The 19847-nt window shown below is 33.9% G+C and overlaps 1 protein-coding gene across 3 annotated transcripts; it reads right to left on the reverse strand.

Moving 5' to 3' along the window:
* Positions 1-456: 456 nt before the first annotated feature.
* LOC145042381 (protein NLP2-like) lies at positions 457-4629 on the reverse strand. Of its 3 annotated transcripts, XM_078990782.1 has the most exons (7): positions 4562-4629; positions 4337-4468; positions 3137-3982; positions 2751-2798; positions 1627-2569; positions 1058-1407; positions 457-985 (listed from the first exon to the last, which is right to left on the reverse strand). In XM_078990782.1, the coding sequence occupies exons 3-7, from the start codon at positions 3806-3808 to the stop codon at positions 572-574; spliced, it is 2427 nt and encodes an 808-aa protein (XP_078846908.1). In that variant the 5' UTR covers positions 3809-3982; positions 4337-4468; positions 4562-4629; the 3' UTR covers positions 457-571. The 3 variants fall into 3 exon arrangements, with proteins under 3 accessions (XP_078846908.1, XP_078846907.1, XP_078846909.1); XM_078990781.1 differs by having other exon boundaries at positions 4337-4602; XM_078990783.1 differs by having other exon boundaries at positions 762-872; positions 4337-4604.
* Positions 4630-19847: the final 15218 nt, after the last annotated feature.

Raw genomic sequence — 19847 nt, forward strand, 5'->3', positions numbered from 1 at the left:
GAAATTAGGGCATCCCATAAATAGGCTAATGATGGATGCGTCTGGCCCATCAAAATTAGAATTTCCCATGTTTGCCTATAAATATGCTCATCTGCTCATTATTGTAAATTGCTAGATTTCTAAAAGAGCTCAAAGTGGGATACAACTTTGAGTGCTTGTAATAGTTCCAATAAGTTAATAAAATCCTCTCTCTCGTTCGCCCATGGACGTAGATAACCTTGACCGAAGAACGTAAATTATTGTGTTCTTTTGATTTATGTTTTTCAGAAGTTTTTCGCGAGCTCATCGAAGTTTGTTTTGATATTTGTCTGAAGTACTTAACTTATTTTATTGTCACTGAACACTGTAACACTTCTAGTTGGGATATTCTTGGAATTCAAGTAAAAAAGTCTTGATTCCTTTTGCCTTGCGTTCCTTGTAGTCTTAGACTACATATAGGCACATTTAAGTTACCGATATATTGCATTAAAATTTTAATTTCCATAAGCATTTCAAGGCGATTCTTAACATGTCCTAATACTTTAACATCTTATAAAATTAAAATTTTCTTGATGTTACACTATTACATAAACTACCACATGTGGATGTCATTGTTAGGATGGACCATTGACATGAATGAAGGGTAGGAAGACATGTGAACAACCAATTTAATCATTTGATTCTTGGTTGATGTATGTAACTCCAGGCATTCCACAACATCATCGTCACAAGCCAAAAGTACCAATTCCGAGTCATCATCTATATACTTGATTGTAAATTTTCCCATATCATATATATTAAATCGCCACATTATCTCTCGCTGCAAATCCCCAAAACCCCAATTCTTCGACATCCGAAATCGTATTTTCTCGTCACTATAAGTAGCTTTAACCCTGAAAATATCTTCATAAATTAAGTTGGGGCTCTTTGGTGTCGGCGGGATACCTTCATTGTCAACTAGTTTTTTGTTTGGTGTTGAAAGCAAAGCATTCATGTTGTTGTAACTCTGTATTCATATAATAAAATAATGAAAACTAATTATGTTATAAAAGTGTATAAGCAGAGAAAATTGTCTTACAAGGAACGTTTTCTTTTGCGAGAAGTGAGCATTTTCGTTATGCACGACATTTCCAGAAGAACTACTTGAACCATGGTTACAAGAAGATGAGGAATTAGATGGTGTTGCGTATTCTTTTAAGATATTGACTCGATTGTTGACTTTTGGTTTGGGATTTGGTGAGATAGGGGAGTTTAATTCTGGGGAATTGTTATAGAATGATCCGAGTTTAATCATCCCATCAGTACCTTGGACCGAATCGATGATGAGTTGGAGTTTTTTTAAAGAATGACTTACTTTCTTGATCTTTCGTGATGGCCATCTCATGATTCCGTATTGTCTGCATATTCGTTTTAAAGTAGTCGGGCACACTGAAAACATTGAGGAAAATTAGGGAATGATGTTTAGAGATTTTTGGATGATATACGAAGAAACACAATCTACTTTCACCCTTTTTATCGATTTACTCGCTTAACTAACTTTGCCTTTTGAGAACTAGGTAACGGAGGAAATAGTTTTTTTAACAGTAAAAAAAATAGAACTATTTTATGACTATAGAAAATTAAAGTATTGAAGTTCGAGTATCCAACCCCCAATGCTCTTGGCAGCGTCCTTAAGACTCCCAGGAAAGTATTGTCGGATAACTTGTAAACTTATGTTCCTCTCCGTCTTCACCCGACTCTTTATGCTTGACTGTTTCGATTGGCCTCTTAATCCATTTCCGGTTACCCAATCTAGATAAGTTTCCTTTTTGAGCTCGCTGAATCCAAATCCACGATAAACTTGGTTTATCACTTTAAATTCTTCTTCATGTTCTTCCTTGTGACATCCAATGGACAAAATGACATTTTCGCCTCTCTCCTTAGCTTGAATCATATCCGTCATCCAAGATTCACCAAGGGGATTCGTTTCTTCTTCTGGTTCTTCCTTATGACACCCCATGGACACAATGACCGTTTCACCCCTCTCCTGCGCTTCCACCATATCGGATATCCAAGATTCGTCATGGGTATTCATGTCATTCATTAGTTCTTCATCGTTTATCAAATGCAAGCTCCAGGAAACATGTTTTATCATCAAAATTATCGAGCTTCGGATATGTTTTCGTTCTTCATCTCGTTTGCAATCGCGGGGCAGGAAGAACTCGAGGATGAAATCGGTGGGTCCCGTGTAGGTGCTACGAAGTCGTATTGATATGACACCATTCAACCCATAATAAGAACTTATTGGATAATCAATCCTACAAAAATCATGAATGTCATTAAAGCAAGGTTGGTTTGTACCCAACGCTTTACCAGCGATACCTTCTCCTGGTACGAGTTGCTCGCCTGAGGTCCCCTCGAAGAAGGATAAAATCTCGGGATCAAAAACATATGAAGCAGATTTGATAACGGAAAAGGAATTAACATTTTGTTGGGATCTGGCTTCACATGGGCCCCATGTTTGAACTAATGGTAATTTGAATGTGTTGCATATGGTTTTCACAACATCTCGAATCTCTGCAATTACCACATCGTGTGCTTCTTTGAATTCCTGATAAATAGCGACGTACTTTCCTTAATCATTTGGTATATTTTTTAATGTATAATGCTATAATTGGGTAGGTTTTAAAAAAAAAAAATTGGAAGTAGGGTTGCTATTTCACGCATTTAGATATATCAGAAACGTGTTTTAAAGTGTTGACTGGTTGATGAGTTTCTTAATGTATTGCTACCTTTGTGTTTGGATGAATCAAGAGCTCCGAAGTCCTTAGATCAACAGCCTGCAAGTGAAAATTGATTCAGAAAAGTTTACCCAAGAAACTAACTCATTTAACAGGAAAAAAAAAAAAAAAATCACCGAGATATGATTGTGGTCTAACTAAACCAACAGAAATATGAGTTTCTGAAACATCATGAATCACCTGGTTATTTGGTTCTGGGAGAGTGAGAAATGAAAAGAATAAATGTGCATCTGTGTGTATGTGTGTGTGAGAGAGAGAGAGAGAGAGAGAGAGAGAGAGAGAGAGAGAGAGAGAGAGAGAGAGAGAGAGAGAGAGAGAGAGAGAGAGAGAGAGAGAGAGAGAGAGAGAGAGAGAGAGAGAGAGAGAGAGAGAGAGACCTCAAGCGCTTTACAGATGTTTTCAAGTTCATCCCGGAGGTTGATTTTCCGGGAAGTAGTCACCACCTCAGCAACACCCAAGCAAGTTCCACCATCTAATTCAAAGACAGGGAGGTTGAGACACCCACAAAGGTTGAGTTTTTTAGCATAAATCACACGTGGGTCATCCCCTTCTGCAACAAATCGTACGTCTGGTGTGCATGTGGAAAACTTCTTCATGAAAACACGGCTAGGGAAACCGATCATCTCAGTGGAATCATAATCAGCTGCGAACTGGTAGTTTTTTGAAACCTCTCGATACTTTGAGAGGTTTGTGTTATCGGAGTTAATTATGAATGATTTGCTGACTGTGGTTAGGACTTGTTTACCATGTCTAATTACAGGCAGCCATAGTTGAACAAGAAGGTCTGTGTCCACTGAGCGCCCTTGGTACAGATTTTCAAAAGCTTGAATCAACCGATCATCAAAGACTTCTTGATAATCATCAAGAGGGTGAGGGTGCGTATCTGATTCCTCTGGGGAAACGATTGGATCAAAACAACTCATGAATTTGTCTGTGGGACTAAAGTATGAAGGTGAAAAATTCAAAAGGGTTGAAGAAGACAGAATAGGACTATCAAAATCAAGACTGTTTTCTTTAATGGATCCAAACATGATCGTTTGATCATCCATAAAGAAATATTGTTCTTCTTCAAGTCAAAAACGATTAAAACAACTGGATTCAGGGACCAGAGCGGAAGAGGTTCACGTAAATGTAAACCAAAATAGCAACGTCCAGGAACTCTTATCGTCTTTCTTCAAAAACCAGATGTGTCCGTGTCTCCCAAACATTATTCTTTGGAAGAACTGCATATTTACAAGCGCACCTCAGCAAGATTTTCAAGCATCAAAAAAGTCGGAAAAAAAAACACAAAGTCATCAAAACCAAACATGAAACATTATAATGGAGAAAACTGTTCGACGTATACCACATGACAAAATGATAAATCAAAAACACAAAGTCATGGAAACTAAACAACACAGCATGCGAAGTCCAACCTCTTTGATGTATTTGTCACAAATAGACATGATAAAAATAAAAACACAAACTCATGAGATAAGTCCAAAATATCTTCAATGTAATGTCACAAACAGATTCATATGACTACAAATTTAAAAGCCAAGTGTACAGAACAGTGAAAAGCAAATTGAGCAACTTACTTGGGAATTTAGTGGAGAAGAGCGAAGGAAGATGAATTGAATCAGGTAGATTTACAATTCCAGAAAGTGAAATCTGAGCTAGCCACTCAGCCTGAAATGTGGTCGACATACACAAGATTCGGTTCTGCTGGTCTTTTATAGAGGAAACAATGAATCTTTAGAGAATCAAACGATACCCACAGGTGACGTAAGACTATAAAATTAACACAAAATTAAGCAGCCCACCTTTATCTTTTCCATTCACATACACAAGGATCTCCAAGGAGACCATAGATGGCGTAAAAGCCTGCAAATGACGTTAGTCGTATTATCATATCATATTATATCATCACACTATATATCGTAAAGGAAACATGTTTTCTTTCACCACATCTATTTGAAACTCACAACCAAGGTTGTTAAGATTGGGATCCTACATAGGATCGTTTGAGGATCCTAAAATCGCACAAAATAAAAAATAATCCCAATTTATAATTTTAAAACAAGCAAAATATTTCAAACATTCAATTTTCCATTCAAAAGTTATAAAAACTTCAAAATATTAGTTATCAGTCACAAAACAAAATGATAAAGTGTAAATTACTAAAGAGTAAAAGACATAAAAGTGGAAAAAAAAATCAAGGTAAGGTAGGATGGGATCGGATTTCAATCTTACGATCCTACATACGATCCTATAGCAAATACGACATGTTTACGATCATAACCATAGTAAATTAAAATAGTTAAGAAATATAAATAGTTTTTTTACACGTGTAAGAGGGTGATTGTAGACCTATAAATTATTTCATTTTAATAACTGTTATTATATTTACTATTTAAATTAATTATAATTTTCTATCAACTAAATGTAATAACTATTTTTGTAGTTAATATGAGCAACATAAATTTTTCAATAACATATGATTACCAAATGTTTAGCTGTATAATTTTATTACGCGTAACGCACGACTATTCGCCGAGTTAACACTAATCATCGGACCTTTATCTTTTCAATTGACATCTACAATCAAATAATTTAAAAGATTTGATTTCATTAACACACTCGCAGCCTGGGTTGTGGTTGCACGTAGTGGCTTCATATCATATCATTATAACATCAAGTTCAGTAATACACTCATAGCCCTAGGTTGTTTGGGCACGAATTGGCATCGTACAATAGCATTATAACTTCGTACCATAGCATTATAACATCAAGTTAATTGTTTAGTTTCCATAATTTTCCATAATATGTGTTGGACATAATAATAGACCTAATACCATAATGAATTAATGATATTGCTAGTAATTTATCAACGAAGCTATTAAACCTTTAATAATTTATCAAAGAAGCTATTACCCGTTTTAGTGGGTTTGAGTGAGCGGGGGAAAGAAACAACCAAATCAATTCATTCAAACAAACTAAACAATAATCTCTGCCGACAAAATAAAATAACTTCCATGTAAAGGGAATTTAATCGTATTTTATTAAGTTCGATGATGGACCAAATACGAGTTTATATTAAATTTCAAAAAAATCAACCAATAAAAAATTTATTCCATTAGTTTTAGGATAAAGTAATATTATTGTAATTTAGTAACTAATAATCGATACAATAGTCCAAGATACACAAGTTGGATTAAACTTTTGATATCATATTTAAATTCAACCAATGAACTTATGAAACTATAAATCGTGTTCCAAAGGGTTTGAGTTAAGCATAACAAGTTAACACCACATTATTAGTCCACCAATTATATATATATATATATATATATATATATATATATATATATATATATATATATATATATATATATATATATATATATATATATATATATATATATATATATATATATATATATATATATATATATATATATATATGAAAGTAGTTTTCTGCGAAAATATAAATATGTTGCGAAAATGCGAAAATAGATTTTATCTTATAAAAATTAAATACATGTACTATAAAAAATAAATTTGTTAACAATAAATTAATGATAATAAGTTTACATTGGATTGTGTTATGATAATATAGATTTAAAAACGTTTTTAATAATTACCTTTTTTTCACGTTCTTAACCATTTTTAAATTCACGTTTTCATAATAAAAATGTTAATAATCATACATTGCTAATATGACACAATTAATCATCTATTATCGATTATCATCATGTATTTCAAAGTTTAGATGAACCCTCCCATATATATATATATATATATATATATATATATATATATATATATATATATATATATATATATATATATATATATATATATAACCATTGTCATATTTAATCGAATTTAATCAAATTCGTAGATGCATTTAAATAAAAAATGGATAATTAAAAAATGGTATGAAAAGAATAACAAGAGTAGGTTGCTTGTTAGGTGTTGTAAAGGGATGAATCCAACATGCCCTTTTAGTTTGTACGCATCCTAGAGGAAAGAGGGACATACTTTTGAGATTAAGTCACTTATATCAGAGCGTATGTGCTCAAGGGCATTCAAACTTGGGTCAATTGTAACATATAAATGGATTAGGAAACATTTTGTGAATAACGTATTAGAGAGTCCTAAACTGAGTTTGAGGAAAATGAAAGCACTAGTATCCAGGAGATACAACATAAATATGAGTGTTGGGCAATTTAGGAATGCAAAAAAGTTATGTAATGACCCTCATTATAATAGCATGTGTAGAATTGTAAAGATCTAGTGAATCATTCAAACATCAAGAACACAAGTGGGTATTGTTATTTCTCTCACTAAACTAAACACTCCAAAATAGGTCTTACAAGTTCTTACATAAATGAGAGTCACTTACTCCCTATTTATAGGAAAGACTCAACCCGTTACATATACAAGAGGGTAAACCACATCCAAGGAGAACTTTGCACCCTAACATTCTCCCCCTAAGAGTTAGGATTGGATGTCCCAACTTGAATTTCCAAACGAGCTTGTGTAATCAAGACCAACTCCCCCTCGAAGTAACACAGGTCTTCAAATTCGCAAAATGAATACCCAAGACGCTTCGAATACCCATTTCTACTTTCCCCCCTTTTTTATAATCAACAAATGATTATAAAACCCACAAAGGATGAGAAGCAATCGAGGAATACACATGACAAAACTCCCTTCGATGTGTGATAGAAATGTAACCGCGGAAGTCTTACACGAAAAACAATCACGAAAAGCCGAGAAAAAAATTCAAATTTTATTAAAATTTTTGACTTTTGGGTGAAAGTTGCAAGAAATTTGAAAATTGGGTAAAACTATCAATTTGACAAATTATGCAGGGGGGCATTGCGCCAAGTCAGCTTCAAATGCAAAACTTTACCCTAAATGTGAAATTAGGCATAAAGTGACAATTCACATCTACTACAAGGACTAGATTCAAAACATTTTCCAACGTCAAAGAATTTTACCCCAGTGTCAAAATTGGGTAATTTCTTCCAACTTGCTTAAAACTATAGAGATTCGAAATGAAAATTCTACATTCTTCACAGAAAACGATCCCATTTCGAAAGTGGGTAGAAATTGTCATATTGTTGAAAGTTGAAACTCGAATCGAAACACATGTTCTTCCTCAATTCGCTTTTCACATGCGAACGGCGAACTATATCATGAGTCGAATTCAACGATTACTCCAAGCAACACCCTAATACATGATTTGAACTGCTCCAAACCAAATTCAACTCCAAAGCGTTCGATCCCAATATCCCATGTGTTTTCTTCCCCTAGTTCGATTTCCAGTTCCTCTTAATTCGAGCTAACAAAAACACAATACAAGTCGAAATCAAATTTTAATTCACTCATCACCATCGAATTTGACTTCATTTGACCCAAATTAGTTTCCAGTGTGACTCCAAGGATAACTCAAAACACCAATTTTTTCACATATGCGAACTACATAACACAAACAATCGAACTCGACTTTGATCCCAAGCAAACACTTTCATCTTCAGAGCATTCGATCCCAAGACTACATTTGCTTTCGATTTGGACTCAATTAACATACGCCAGTCGAAATTAGGAGGCTTAAGTTTTTCATTTAACCATCAGAACACCTACTTTCAACTCCAAGACATTCAATTCCAAACAACAGTTAAATTCTATTTCCAAATTAAATTCGATTCCCAAATCAGTTTTTTGACTCGAATAAAAAAACAACAACAATCAAAATGGTATTCGACTCTAATCTAAGTATGAATCGATTCAAAATTGAATGAACATCGATTCCAATTCAACTTGCAACTCGATTCCAAGATTACTAACAACATCATCAGTCAAAGTTGTATCCTTCGATTATCAAATCCAGTTCATAGTCGAATCTTAATCCTATAACCAAAAATCGAACCACTATTCCAAATTCACTGATTTTCGATTCTATGTGCTTTAGATTACCAAGCTATATAGCTTTTGACATGAACAATCACATGGATCATTAGTCGAAATTGACACCAAATCGTTCAAATCAAGTGTTGACTCCAAACAATTGCTTTCAAACGATTTCAAATCCAAAATAAAATATGTTCGACTTGAAATCATGAATTATTACAAACTCGTCCTTATATTCGATTAATAGAAATAGAACTCAAAAGAATCAAAGTCCAATTTATTTGACTTTATAGAGATTAAGAAAGTGAGATAGACGAATAGACGATGAAATCGAATCTGGTTTGGGTACAAGATTAGAATAGTATTTGAATGATTGTTGGGATAAATCAAATTAAAGATTGAACAGTGTTTGAGATTATTTGGGCTCAAGATTTGCATTAAAGTTTTCGGCTTAATGTTGAGAAAATGAGCAGTAACAGATCTGGTTTAGGCTTTTGATTTTGATTTTGGTGCTTAATCTTAACAAAAAAAATTATTGGATCATCAATGCGGTTGAAACAAAATAGATCCAGCGAGTCAAAACAATCAAATCATCAAACGCGAAAAGCACGAATTAAAAAAACGATGAATTCGAATTTCGAGAAAAACCTTAACCATTCATCTTCGATCTCAACACCATTTTTTTGGAACCCATTTGAGAATTTGAGAAACTTTCTTGATGATTCTTTTTCCATTTACAACAGATGAATTAATCATTGAAGATCTCGGTTCTTTTGTAGGAACAAGAAAGTCACCAAAATTCACATTGTACCACCCACGATGCATGTGTATAATCCGTTCTTATTATTTTCTCAAAATCTAACTTCATCTCCATAACGATTTTGAAAATTTTCAATAACTTTGGGTATGGAATTCGATTTCATTGCAACACTTGATGATTGTTGCTTTGGAACCCAAATTTACTTCATCGATTTCGGCTTCAAGACAACTTTTGAAGATTTTTGTTTAGAAACCCAATTGTTCTTGCTTTTGATATTCTTCTTCTTTTTCTTCATTTTCATCTTTTTGGATCTTGAAGTTTTGAATTCAAGAGCAACTTCAACTTTGCAACATTGAATCAAATCTTTTGGAGTTTGATGCATTTGAACTTCTTGGATTGAAGGATTTCGATACACCATTCCTTCAAACGAATCACAAGGATTCAAGAATTCATCGGTTTAAACTCCAATTGAACGAAAAACTTTAATGTATTCATGATAATAACATTGAATTACCTTGTCTTAAACATTAAGAACATCATGAATAGGATGAACTTCTTCAAGAACATCTTCAACAAACTCAAGAATATGAAGATCATTTGGGTCTTCAATAAGAGAAACATATTCCCTTTTGAATAATTCTTTTTCTTTTCCATCCTTTTTATTACCATAACAACACAACATATCCATGGTAGTATCAATTCAAACTTCCACCCTTCGAAATAGGTTGAAATATCAATCTTACATGATCATCTTTCAAGCCTCCATAAGAAATCAAAGTTTGTTATGTAATCAACCGACCTTTCAACAATAACCCATAAAATTGTTTTTCATTGACTTTGTAGTTGACATCTTCAATCATCATAATCCAAGAATCATAAGCCAAATACACCATAATCACAAGATCTTGGATTTTTCTAGAGACATAAAGAGAATTTGAAAGAAATCTCTAGAGAGAGAAAGTGAATATGAACCAAGTTCTAGAGAAAGAAAGTAAAAATAACAAGTATTCTAGAGAGGGAAAATCAAAATTTGAATCAAATCAAGGAATAAATTCGATTTCTATAACAAAAACTCTCTCAAATGTGAAGAAAATACACCCATTTGAGATTCACCAAATCAAAAGTGTCATCATTGATCAATTCTTATGAACTTCAAGAACACCCACTCTGATACCAATTAATGTGTATTAGAATCGAGTACTGAATACAAAATCAATCATAGGAATCAGAAAGAACACGTCGAGTAAATAAGATCTGATTGGCACATTTATGTTTGTAAGAAGTACAAGTGTTTGAAAGAGTTTTTACAATAAAGAATAGCTTAAAAGATACTCTCTACCCTTATACCTACCCAATTTTATAGGGTGTTACTGATGGGTTTTATGCATAGCAAACAATGTTATGTGTATATGCGACCCTAGTTATTGGATCTATGTTTTCTCTATTAGACATACAAGCATTGAACACAAAAAACTAGAAACCCTAGGAGGCATGTATGATTTTCAAAATTTACATAAAACTAGGGTTTAGATACATACCTTTATTGTTATCTAGTAATAACAATGATTTACTTGAAGATCTTGACTTTGAGAACAAGTGCCACAAATGCAACACCTCTAATGACTCACAAACACACCAAAGCAAGAGGATGATTATGAAAGAGAGGAGAGAGGAGTTAGTTGCTCAAAGTTTCTTCTCTTCTAGGGTTTCTTACAATGGCCGAAACTTGGATGGGGTGATGTTCCTTTTATAGTTAAGGTTTCTTCATCCTAAAGCTAGGGTTTGAAGGTGGAAACCCTAATTTCCAACTTAAGGCCTAAGCAGCCCATGGATTCCCCTCCTCAAGGCCTTGGATGAAAATCCTAAGGGCCTTCCAAAGATATTTGGCCAACCCTCTTCAGGGAGATCCAAGACCCAAACCACAACTATTAATTAATTGCAATACAACCCCTGTACTTCTAATTAATTCCTTTAATCCCAAAATTAATTCCAAATTAGTTTTTGATTAAATATTAATTAAACAACATGATTTCTAATTAATATATTATTTTCATAACATATTAATAAATCATTTTATATACTAATTTGTTATTCCAAACAATAAATTCAAACTCTTCATCAAATAATCATCTTGTCTAGTTGCTAGTGTGAAGGCAACTCAAAAGGACTATGTTAATATCAATTCAAGTACATTCCAAGTATAGTTATGGGATTAGACACCTAATCCAACAGTCTCCCACATGGATAAGTCTAATAACTATAGTTGCAAGTATGACTTCAAAATTGACTAGAAATTTGTAGCTTTCAAAGCCATTGTCGAACTCTGACCTAGTCAGTAACGTGTCCTAAGATAAGTAATCATATAATCCTCCGTTCCGCAAGATATCATGTGGAAAAATGACATGGAACAAAATCATTCTCATTGTCCAACAGTTTGTTTCCAAATATTTCATTTGTAATGATAAAGAACTTAATCGAATATATCAATTCAGTCCTGATCGGGCCCGACACATAAGACAAAACCAAATCATCGAGGGGCCCAAGATATCGCTATTCCCGTTAGGGAAAAAGGAACATATAAACTTCGACTTATATGTGTGCACTACTTAATCATCAAATCATGCACAACAATCCATTTTATAACAGCAAGTTACTGATGCGGTTACATATTTTCAATGCACAACCAGCTCGTAAACAATAACTCATATATCTTTGTTTAAAGATTATACGATATTATCATCTCAGAATTACCCGTGATAAATTCCATGAAGTAATTCACTGAGCGTAGGTTTAATCCAATACTTAAATCCCCATTTCAAAAGTACTTATGAATGTTGCAGCAAACCATTGCCATGTCTAAACACTTAGACAATCTACAACCCAATTCATGATAGCCTTAATTCTCTACTTACTTCCAAAGTATGATCGGCTGTGGATATTTGAATAATCTAGCTATATGGGAAGTAGAACATGCAAAAGTGAAACCCAATAATAAACAATTGACAAAAGATAGTAAAAAATACTTATAACCAAATCTCCATTTACTTAATCGTCAAATGTCAATTACATTTATTTATTACAAGTTCCTAAATATCTATCTAATCAATAAAACTAATATCATCCCTTAGACCAATGCTCCTTGCATATTGAACGTTCTTGACCCTACTCAAACCCTTTGTGAGGGGATCTACGGGATTCTCTTAAGATGATACCTCTTTACGACGATGTGTCCGTCTTCTACTCGATGTTTGATAAAGTTGTATTTTCTGTCAATATGTCTAGATCTCCCATGATCTCTTGGTTCCTTGGTCAAGGAAACCGCTCCTTCATTATCGCAAAAAATCTCCATCGGCTCCTTAATGGATGGCACAACTCCAAGGTCTCCAATGAAGTTCCTCAACCATATAGCCTCCTTTGATGCATTGCTCACAGCTATATACTCTGATTCACATGTAGAATCTGTTGTATTAGTGTCTAAGTCCATAACTATTTTGGTATGTACTTGACTCGATTATGAGCATGGTCCTTTTGGGTTTCCTTCACCATAGCAATATGTAGGATGATTTAAGGAGAGAAAGGTTTAAATATGATTTATTAATATATTATGAGAATAATATATTAAAGGAGAAATCATATTGTTTAATTAATATTAGTCAAGAATTAATTGATAATTAATTTTGTGGCTAAAAGAGATTAATTAAATTCAGGGGACTGGACTGTAATTATTGGATAATTGAGTTATTGGGCTAAGGAATGCTAAAGGAGTAAGGGGTGAACGAAATTATGATGGAAGCCCATCATATTTTCGTCCATAGCCTTATCCAGAAGGTTCCATGGGCTGCTTAGAGTTTAAGCTGTCCATTAGGGTTTTGACTGAAACCCTAGCAGCCCACACAAGTATATAAAGGACCCCTTAGGCTCCAAAAACGTGGACAACTGATTCTCTAGGGTTTCTAGTCGTTTTTTTGCAGCCTCTCTTCTTCTCCTCTTCATCCAAGTTGCATATGGTGTTTGTGACTCCATTAGAGGTGCAGCACTTGAGGCACTAAGCGTTTGAAGCCAATCCAAGCAAGGAATTGATTGTTATTGCTATATAATTATCAAAGGTAATTCTCTAAACCCTAATTCAGTTTATAATATGTTAGATCTAAGTTTATTAGTCTTGGATTCAAAGCATGTACAATAGAGAAACCTAGATCCAAGCATTAGGGTTTGTATGAGCACATAGGATTGTTCTTATACATAAAACCCATCAGTGGTATCAGAGCCTTGATTGGTTTCTGTTGTATGTGATGCTATGTTAAATTATTTACTGAAAAAACGAGTTTTTTGCCTCTGCCCGACTCAACTCGGCGAGTCAATATCTGGACTCGGCGAGTTGGCCCTACTCGGCGAGTCCAGGTCTGACTCGGCGAGTCAGTGCGTTAGGCAGAGGGTATTTCGGGATTTAGCTGCTGTTTTGACTTGGATTTGATGCTTAAATTGTTTTATGAAGTTAAAATCCGAATTTTATCTTAATTATATGTTTATCCTTGCCAAAACAATAGATAATTTCAAATCTTTTAAATACTGGTTGTTTATGTGATAAATATGGATTATTTAAAGTTATTTGGTAATTATCTAACGACTAAAATAAGATTAGGTCAAATATAGATAATTATGAAATTAATTGTTTAATTTGAATTATTTGTTGTTTGATCCCTAATATTTTGAAATGTTTCAAAACTTGCCCTCAAGTTTTGGAATTTAAAAGTTGATTAAAAGTTTAATTTTGAAATGTTAAATTCTAAAACCCTAGTAATTTGAAAAGTTCAAATCACACCCTTATGGTTTTATTAATTAATTAAAGTGTATAATTAAAAGTGATTTAATAGGCCCATAAAGTTTTGGTTTACATTTAATTAAATTAAAAGTATAATTTTACTAAATTAAACCACCTAGTATTTTAAAAGTGTAAAATACACCCTATACGATATATAACATTAAAAGTCTAATATTATATATATGTATGAGTAAACAGTCAGTCTTACCGTTAGTAGGCCTCATTCACGAAGCTGATCTATAAGGGGTGTTTAAGGAAGTTGCCTATAAAATGGCGATTGAATGGGTATCCACTCTTACCCACCGCACTCTTGACTAGTGGAGGGTCGTTAGCCGAACGGGTAGGATAGGACAGAAACCTTCCATTATAAGTATAATGAAGTACAAAGTAACTAAATGCTTTTTCAAATTCCCAAATCATAGTTACTTTAGGCAAATTGTGAAATTGTATGCTAACCCATGGAATCACACTTCATACCCTTGTCAAACGTTAGTGGAGCGTGTGTGGTTAACCGGCACACTAATTTGGGGATGACATTGGTGGCGAAGGGTGGCTCGATGCTTATCATAGATCAATGGAGCGTGTGTGGCTAACCAGCACATTGATTGGGTGATAGTAGCATTGAGTGCACCACGTGATTCGTATGGTTATTCACACCTTGTTTGTGATCCTCGGCATCCCAGTCACAAATAGTAGGGCATAATCGAGATTAAACATGCCATTGAAAAGTTCAATGAATCTCAAAAAAGATCTAGGAGTTTCAATTCATTTAAAACTTAAACTTTTTTTTCGTTTTTCATGATGGAAATTGGTAAATCGTCATTTACCTACCTTCAAATATTCTGCAACTAGATTATGGCATCCCTCTTCTAGGTTGTAGAGTATTGTGTTGGATCCCAGCTTGATGTTTCATTTGGGTGTTACATCAAGAATTTTAATCAACATAACTTGAATTTTCTCCCGTTTTGTAGATGTTTGAATCTTACAATGGTCTTCCCAAATCCTTTGGAACAAGCTTTCCAAATGAAGATGACGTTCCGAGATATGATCAAGGAAATGAGAGTTATGCTTCACTTCCTCCACCTCCTCCAATTGTTCTCCCTGACCCACAAGTTCAAAGGCTTGAAAAGTTCAAGCTCACTCAAGCCATTTTGGCAAGTAAGCACGAAGATGGGAAACCTGTGAGTGTGCACGTCTTAGAGATGAAGTCACACATTGATAGGTTAAGCATGATTTCAAGTGAGTTGGCTGTTGACTGGGTTCTTCAGTCACTTATTGAATCATATAGTGAGTTCATTAGAGAGTACTATATGATGGACCACGACGTGACCCTAATTGATCTCACCTATTTGCTCATAGCTGCTGAATCAGCAATGATTTGGCGTGATGGTCAAGCAAATTTGTCTAGTGAATCAAACTCCCAAACTTCAAGGAACACTGGCAACATTGGAAGTCCAGAAAGAACTAGGTCTGTGATTGTCCGATGTGCTGTGCCAAAGGAGTCCATTTGTTTTCATTGCCAAGAGAAGGGGCATTGGAGACGAAGCTGCCCAAACTACCTGAGAGATCTAAGAGATGGGAGAGTCAAGACGTATGGCTCTACTTTAGGTAAAATCCATTAACCGACTCTTTTAAGTTCCTATTCTAGATTCTTAATACATGATGTGATAAGATTACATTTTGATGTTTTGTAGGATCGAAGAAAAGAGAGGAAGCTTAAGGGAAGAAGTGAGCTGAATCTGATCGTGAAGAAATGTATTTCGATCGCATTACTTGAAGATTGGATTCTTGAGCTACTACTTGGAGTTAGAATAGATTGTTAAGAAATATGTAATAACATAGTTTTTCAATTGAATTTCATTGTAAGGAAAAAAAAATTTCCGCAATAAAATGAATTTTGATTCTATCTTATTTATTTATCCTTGCAATGGCATGTATGAGAAATTGATGTTTAAAGGTTTCTATTATTAGCAATAATGGATTTGATTCTTAATTGTATTATTTGTGGAAATATCAAAAGTTTACCAAATAGGGAGAGTTTCTCATCGCCCAAGTTTCAAGTGGACAGAAACTTGGAATCATGCAATGTGTATTGCATGATGAACCAAAAACCTTCACATTTGGGAAACTTAGACTAATTCTTTGGCAAAGTGTGAATTGAAGGACAAGGAGATCAAGTACACAAGGTTGTGTGTTGATCAAGTCCACCACAAGAGTGACAAAGATATTCGTCATGATTTACTAAAGCTTAGTAAATATGATTATACTTATAAGATTAAGTATAATTCTGAGTTGATTGAAAAAGTTTCAATGAATAGTAGAACGAATAAAGAAGAATCAAGTAGGCAGAAAGATAAAAGTTTCTCTATTCTAAGAAGAAGGGAGAGTACCTTTTATTGTGTTTTATGATAAGTCTTAAAGATTAAGAACCGTGTCTCAATAGATCCTCTAAGTGAGTCTTAGTGCAATTGCATGTCTAAGAAGAGGTATCAAGTATTGTAGAAATGGTTAAATCAATAAGTCAATCATACTTCGTTCCAATATCAAGTCTTGGAGTCAAGATTGTGACAAAAGTAGGTTTATAACACTCATCAAATGTGAAACTTGAAAAATTTTCTTATTCTTTCACATTTGAAATTGGTAAGGTGTGCTGTCTTGGATAAGACAAAGACCAACTAGGACCAATTATGTGAAGTGTTTTGTCTTGATAAGAACTACACTAACTCTTGAATATTTGCTTTGTCAAGAAATGTTTCTTGACAAGAGAATCTTATATGTCAAGGAGTCAGTGGGAGTCTTAATGGTCTTGAAAGGTTTCAAGAACAAATCAAGAATAAACCTTATCGATCATCACTAGCACACGACTTGAGGTTTACAATCTATCGTGCTGACATTATTTTGTTTCTGTGCCATTCCAATTGAGTTAATTGTGTATATGAGTTCTATGAGTTCTCATTTGAATACATACTAAAGCCTTAGTCAATGGAAAGTACATTAATATATAAGGATAAGTTACTAAACTACTTGGAAGACATGGTGGGCACTAGTGTTACCATAGGGCAAGAAATCAAGATTAAGAAAGTTCAGTCCATATGAGTTTGGATTTGTCGCGAACCTTGGTTTTGGCAAATTCACATGGATAGGAACTCATACACCATAAAATCTAAGTGTCATAAGATTCCCTCCTTCATGAAAATGACTGTGAGGAAATGCTTTCACTAAGATAGATTTTAAGAAGATAGCGATTGTGAAAATTGTATTCTCAAATTCGATTATGGTTACGGCATCCTTTTCCATAGTTCGAATTGTGAGATTTGGCAATTAGTTTCAACATTTGGAACTTAGTAACATAAGCTATGAATTGTTTAAACACACATATGAGCTATCTGAGGCAAAGGTGTATAAGGTTAAGAAGCTTAGATAAAGGCTTATCGAAGCATCTGGTATTAGAAATATGAATTTCAGAAATTCAATAGGCATTGTTTTCTGGAAGTTCATTTGTTTTCTGAATACATGTCAAAGTTAGTGGGAGCATAAGTGTTATGCTTATATGATAATAATCATCATGATAGTGGGAGCATAAGTGTTATGCTTGTATGATTATTATGGCGAGTATTGCAAGTTAGCAATATTAATTATAGAAAAACAAAGATTCAATTTGCAAAGTTGCATGGGTTGAAAAGTTGTTTTAATATAATTAAGGGAGAGAATATTATACTTCGTTTCAAAATCTAAAGCTTAGATTGAGAAATTTTAATATTTTTTTTCAGTCAAAGGATACATTGTGTGTTCTTAAAATTCGATTATTATTACGGCATCCCTCTTCATAGTTCGAATTGTGAGAACATGACACATAAAATATTATGGCAAAAGATTGGTAAAGTATCATATCTTTATGTAAGACATTATGCATCGTGTCCCATATGCTTCGGGTATAGGATCGATTGAAAATGTTATAATATTTGACCATTCTAAAATTTTCTAAATGTCTAGCGCATTAAGAGGGAAAAAGGACTAGAATTGGTTTTGACTAAAATAATTAAACAACTATCAAAGGACGATCCAAAGTTCGTTGAGGATTGGTCGCTTGTGAGTAGTTGGAAGTATGGTATTGGATGGACCATATCGACATTATTATGAATAGATAAGATTCTATTAAGAATGAGTTGTCGTATGGCAAATGTGGAAATGTTTCCATATTGGGAGTTGGATATTAAGAATCTATGTCTAGATTAGAAACTTTTATGCAAGAAGGATGTTCAAAGGAATGTACTTTGAATGTGAGACTTCACGTCTATAGAATTGTCTTGTAACAATTTCTAAGTAAGTACTTTGTAATCTCATCAGCCAAGTCTTGGTGACTTTTGTGCTATGACTTTACGAAAGGATCGTTGCGTAAAATGTTAGAATCTAGCATATTCTAGTAGTGGAAGAACATTGTGTTCTTACACTAATAATGGGGATTGAGGAATTGTGAAATGAGAATCATTGGAAAAGTTTTCAATTGTTCTATGTCACAAAGCATGGACCATAGGAAACAAAGTGTGCATGTTTAGAGCATGGGACAATTGTTATTGTAATTCAAGTAATAAGTTGATTATCCGAAACATTAAACAATAATAATGAGTAATCAATATGGTGGATAAATAGAAGTGTTTTATTTATTGTCACAAGTTTGGGGCCATATAGGATTAAGTATTATTATTATGTTTCAGTTTGCATGTTTTGACTTCCAGAATAACTAGGTTATTCAAACATCCACAGTCGGTCATACGTTGGGAGTAGGTATGAAGGAAGACTGTCATGAATCTGTCTGTAGATTGTCTGAAGAGTTTAGACATGGCACAAGTTTGCTGCAAAGTTCATGAATGCCTTGATAAGATTAGAGTATTGGATTAAACCCACGTCACCTGGATCACTTCATGGATTTATCACGAGTGATTAGTGAGACGATAATATTGTATATTCTTGAAACTGAGACATGTGAGTTGTTATTTGTTGGTCGGTTGCACATTGATAATAAGTAAACGCACCAGTAACTTGGTGTTATAAAAATTATTGTTGTGTATGATTCGATCAGTAAATGCAAGTGAGCATTTGAGTCAAAGTTTATCCATTCCTTTTACCCGAAGTGGGATAAAAGCGATATCTGTGGGCCTCTCGATGATTTAGTGATGACACCTAAGCGCTTGGCCAAGCCGGGACTAAGTTGATATGTTCAATTGTAGTCTGTTATCAGTCGTCATGAATTGGAAGTTGGGAAACAGTATAGAGAGAATGATTGAAATTCATGTCTTATGTCTATACGATATCTTGAGAATGGAGGAATATATAATCCCTTATCTAGAGGACACGCTATCTAATAAGATCAGAGTTGACAGCGGCTTTTGAAAGCTACGATTGCTGATCAGGTTCTGAAGTCATACGGAAAATAGTTATTAGACTTATCCAAGTGGGAGACTGTTGGATTAGTGTCTAAGTCCATAACTATTTTGGTATGTACTTGACTCGATTATGAGCATGGTCCTTTTGGGTTGCCTTCACCATAGCAATATGTAGGATGATTTAAGGAGAGAAAGGTTTAAATATGATTTACTTATATATT

The sequence above is a fragment of the Lactuca saligna genome, chromosome 4 (assembly GCF_052625555.1).
Source record: "Lactuca saligna cultivar CGN05327 chromosome 4, ASM5262555v1, whole genome shotgun sequence".
Classification (NCBI taxonomy): Eukaryota; Viridiplantae; Streptophyta; class Magnoliopsida; order Asterales; family Asteraceae; genus Lactuca; species Lactuca saligna.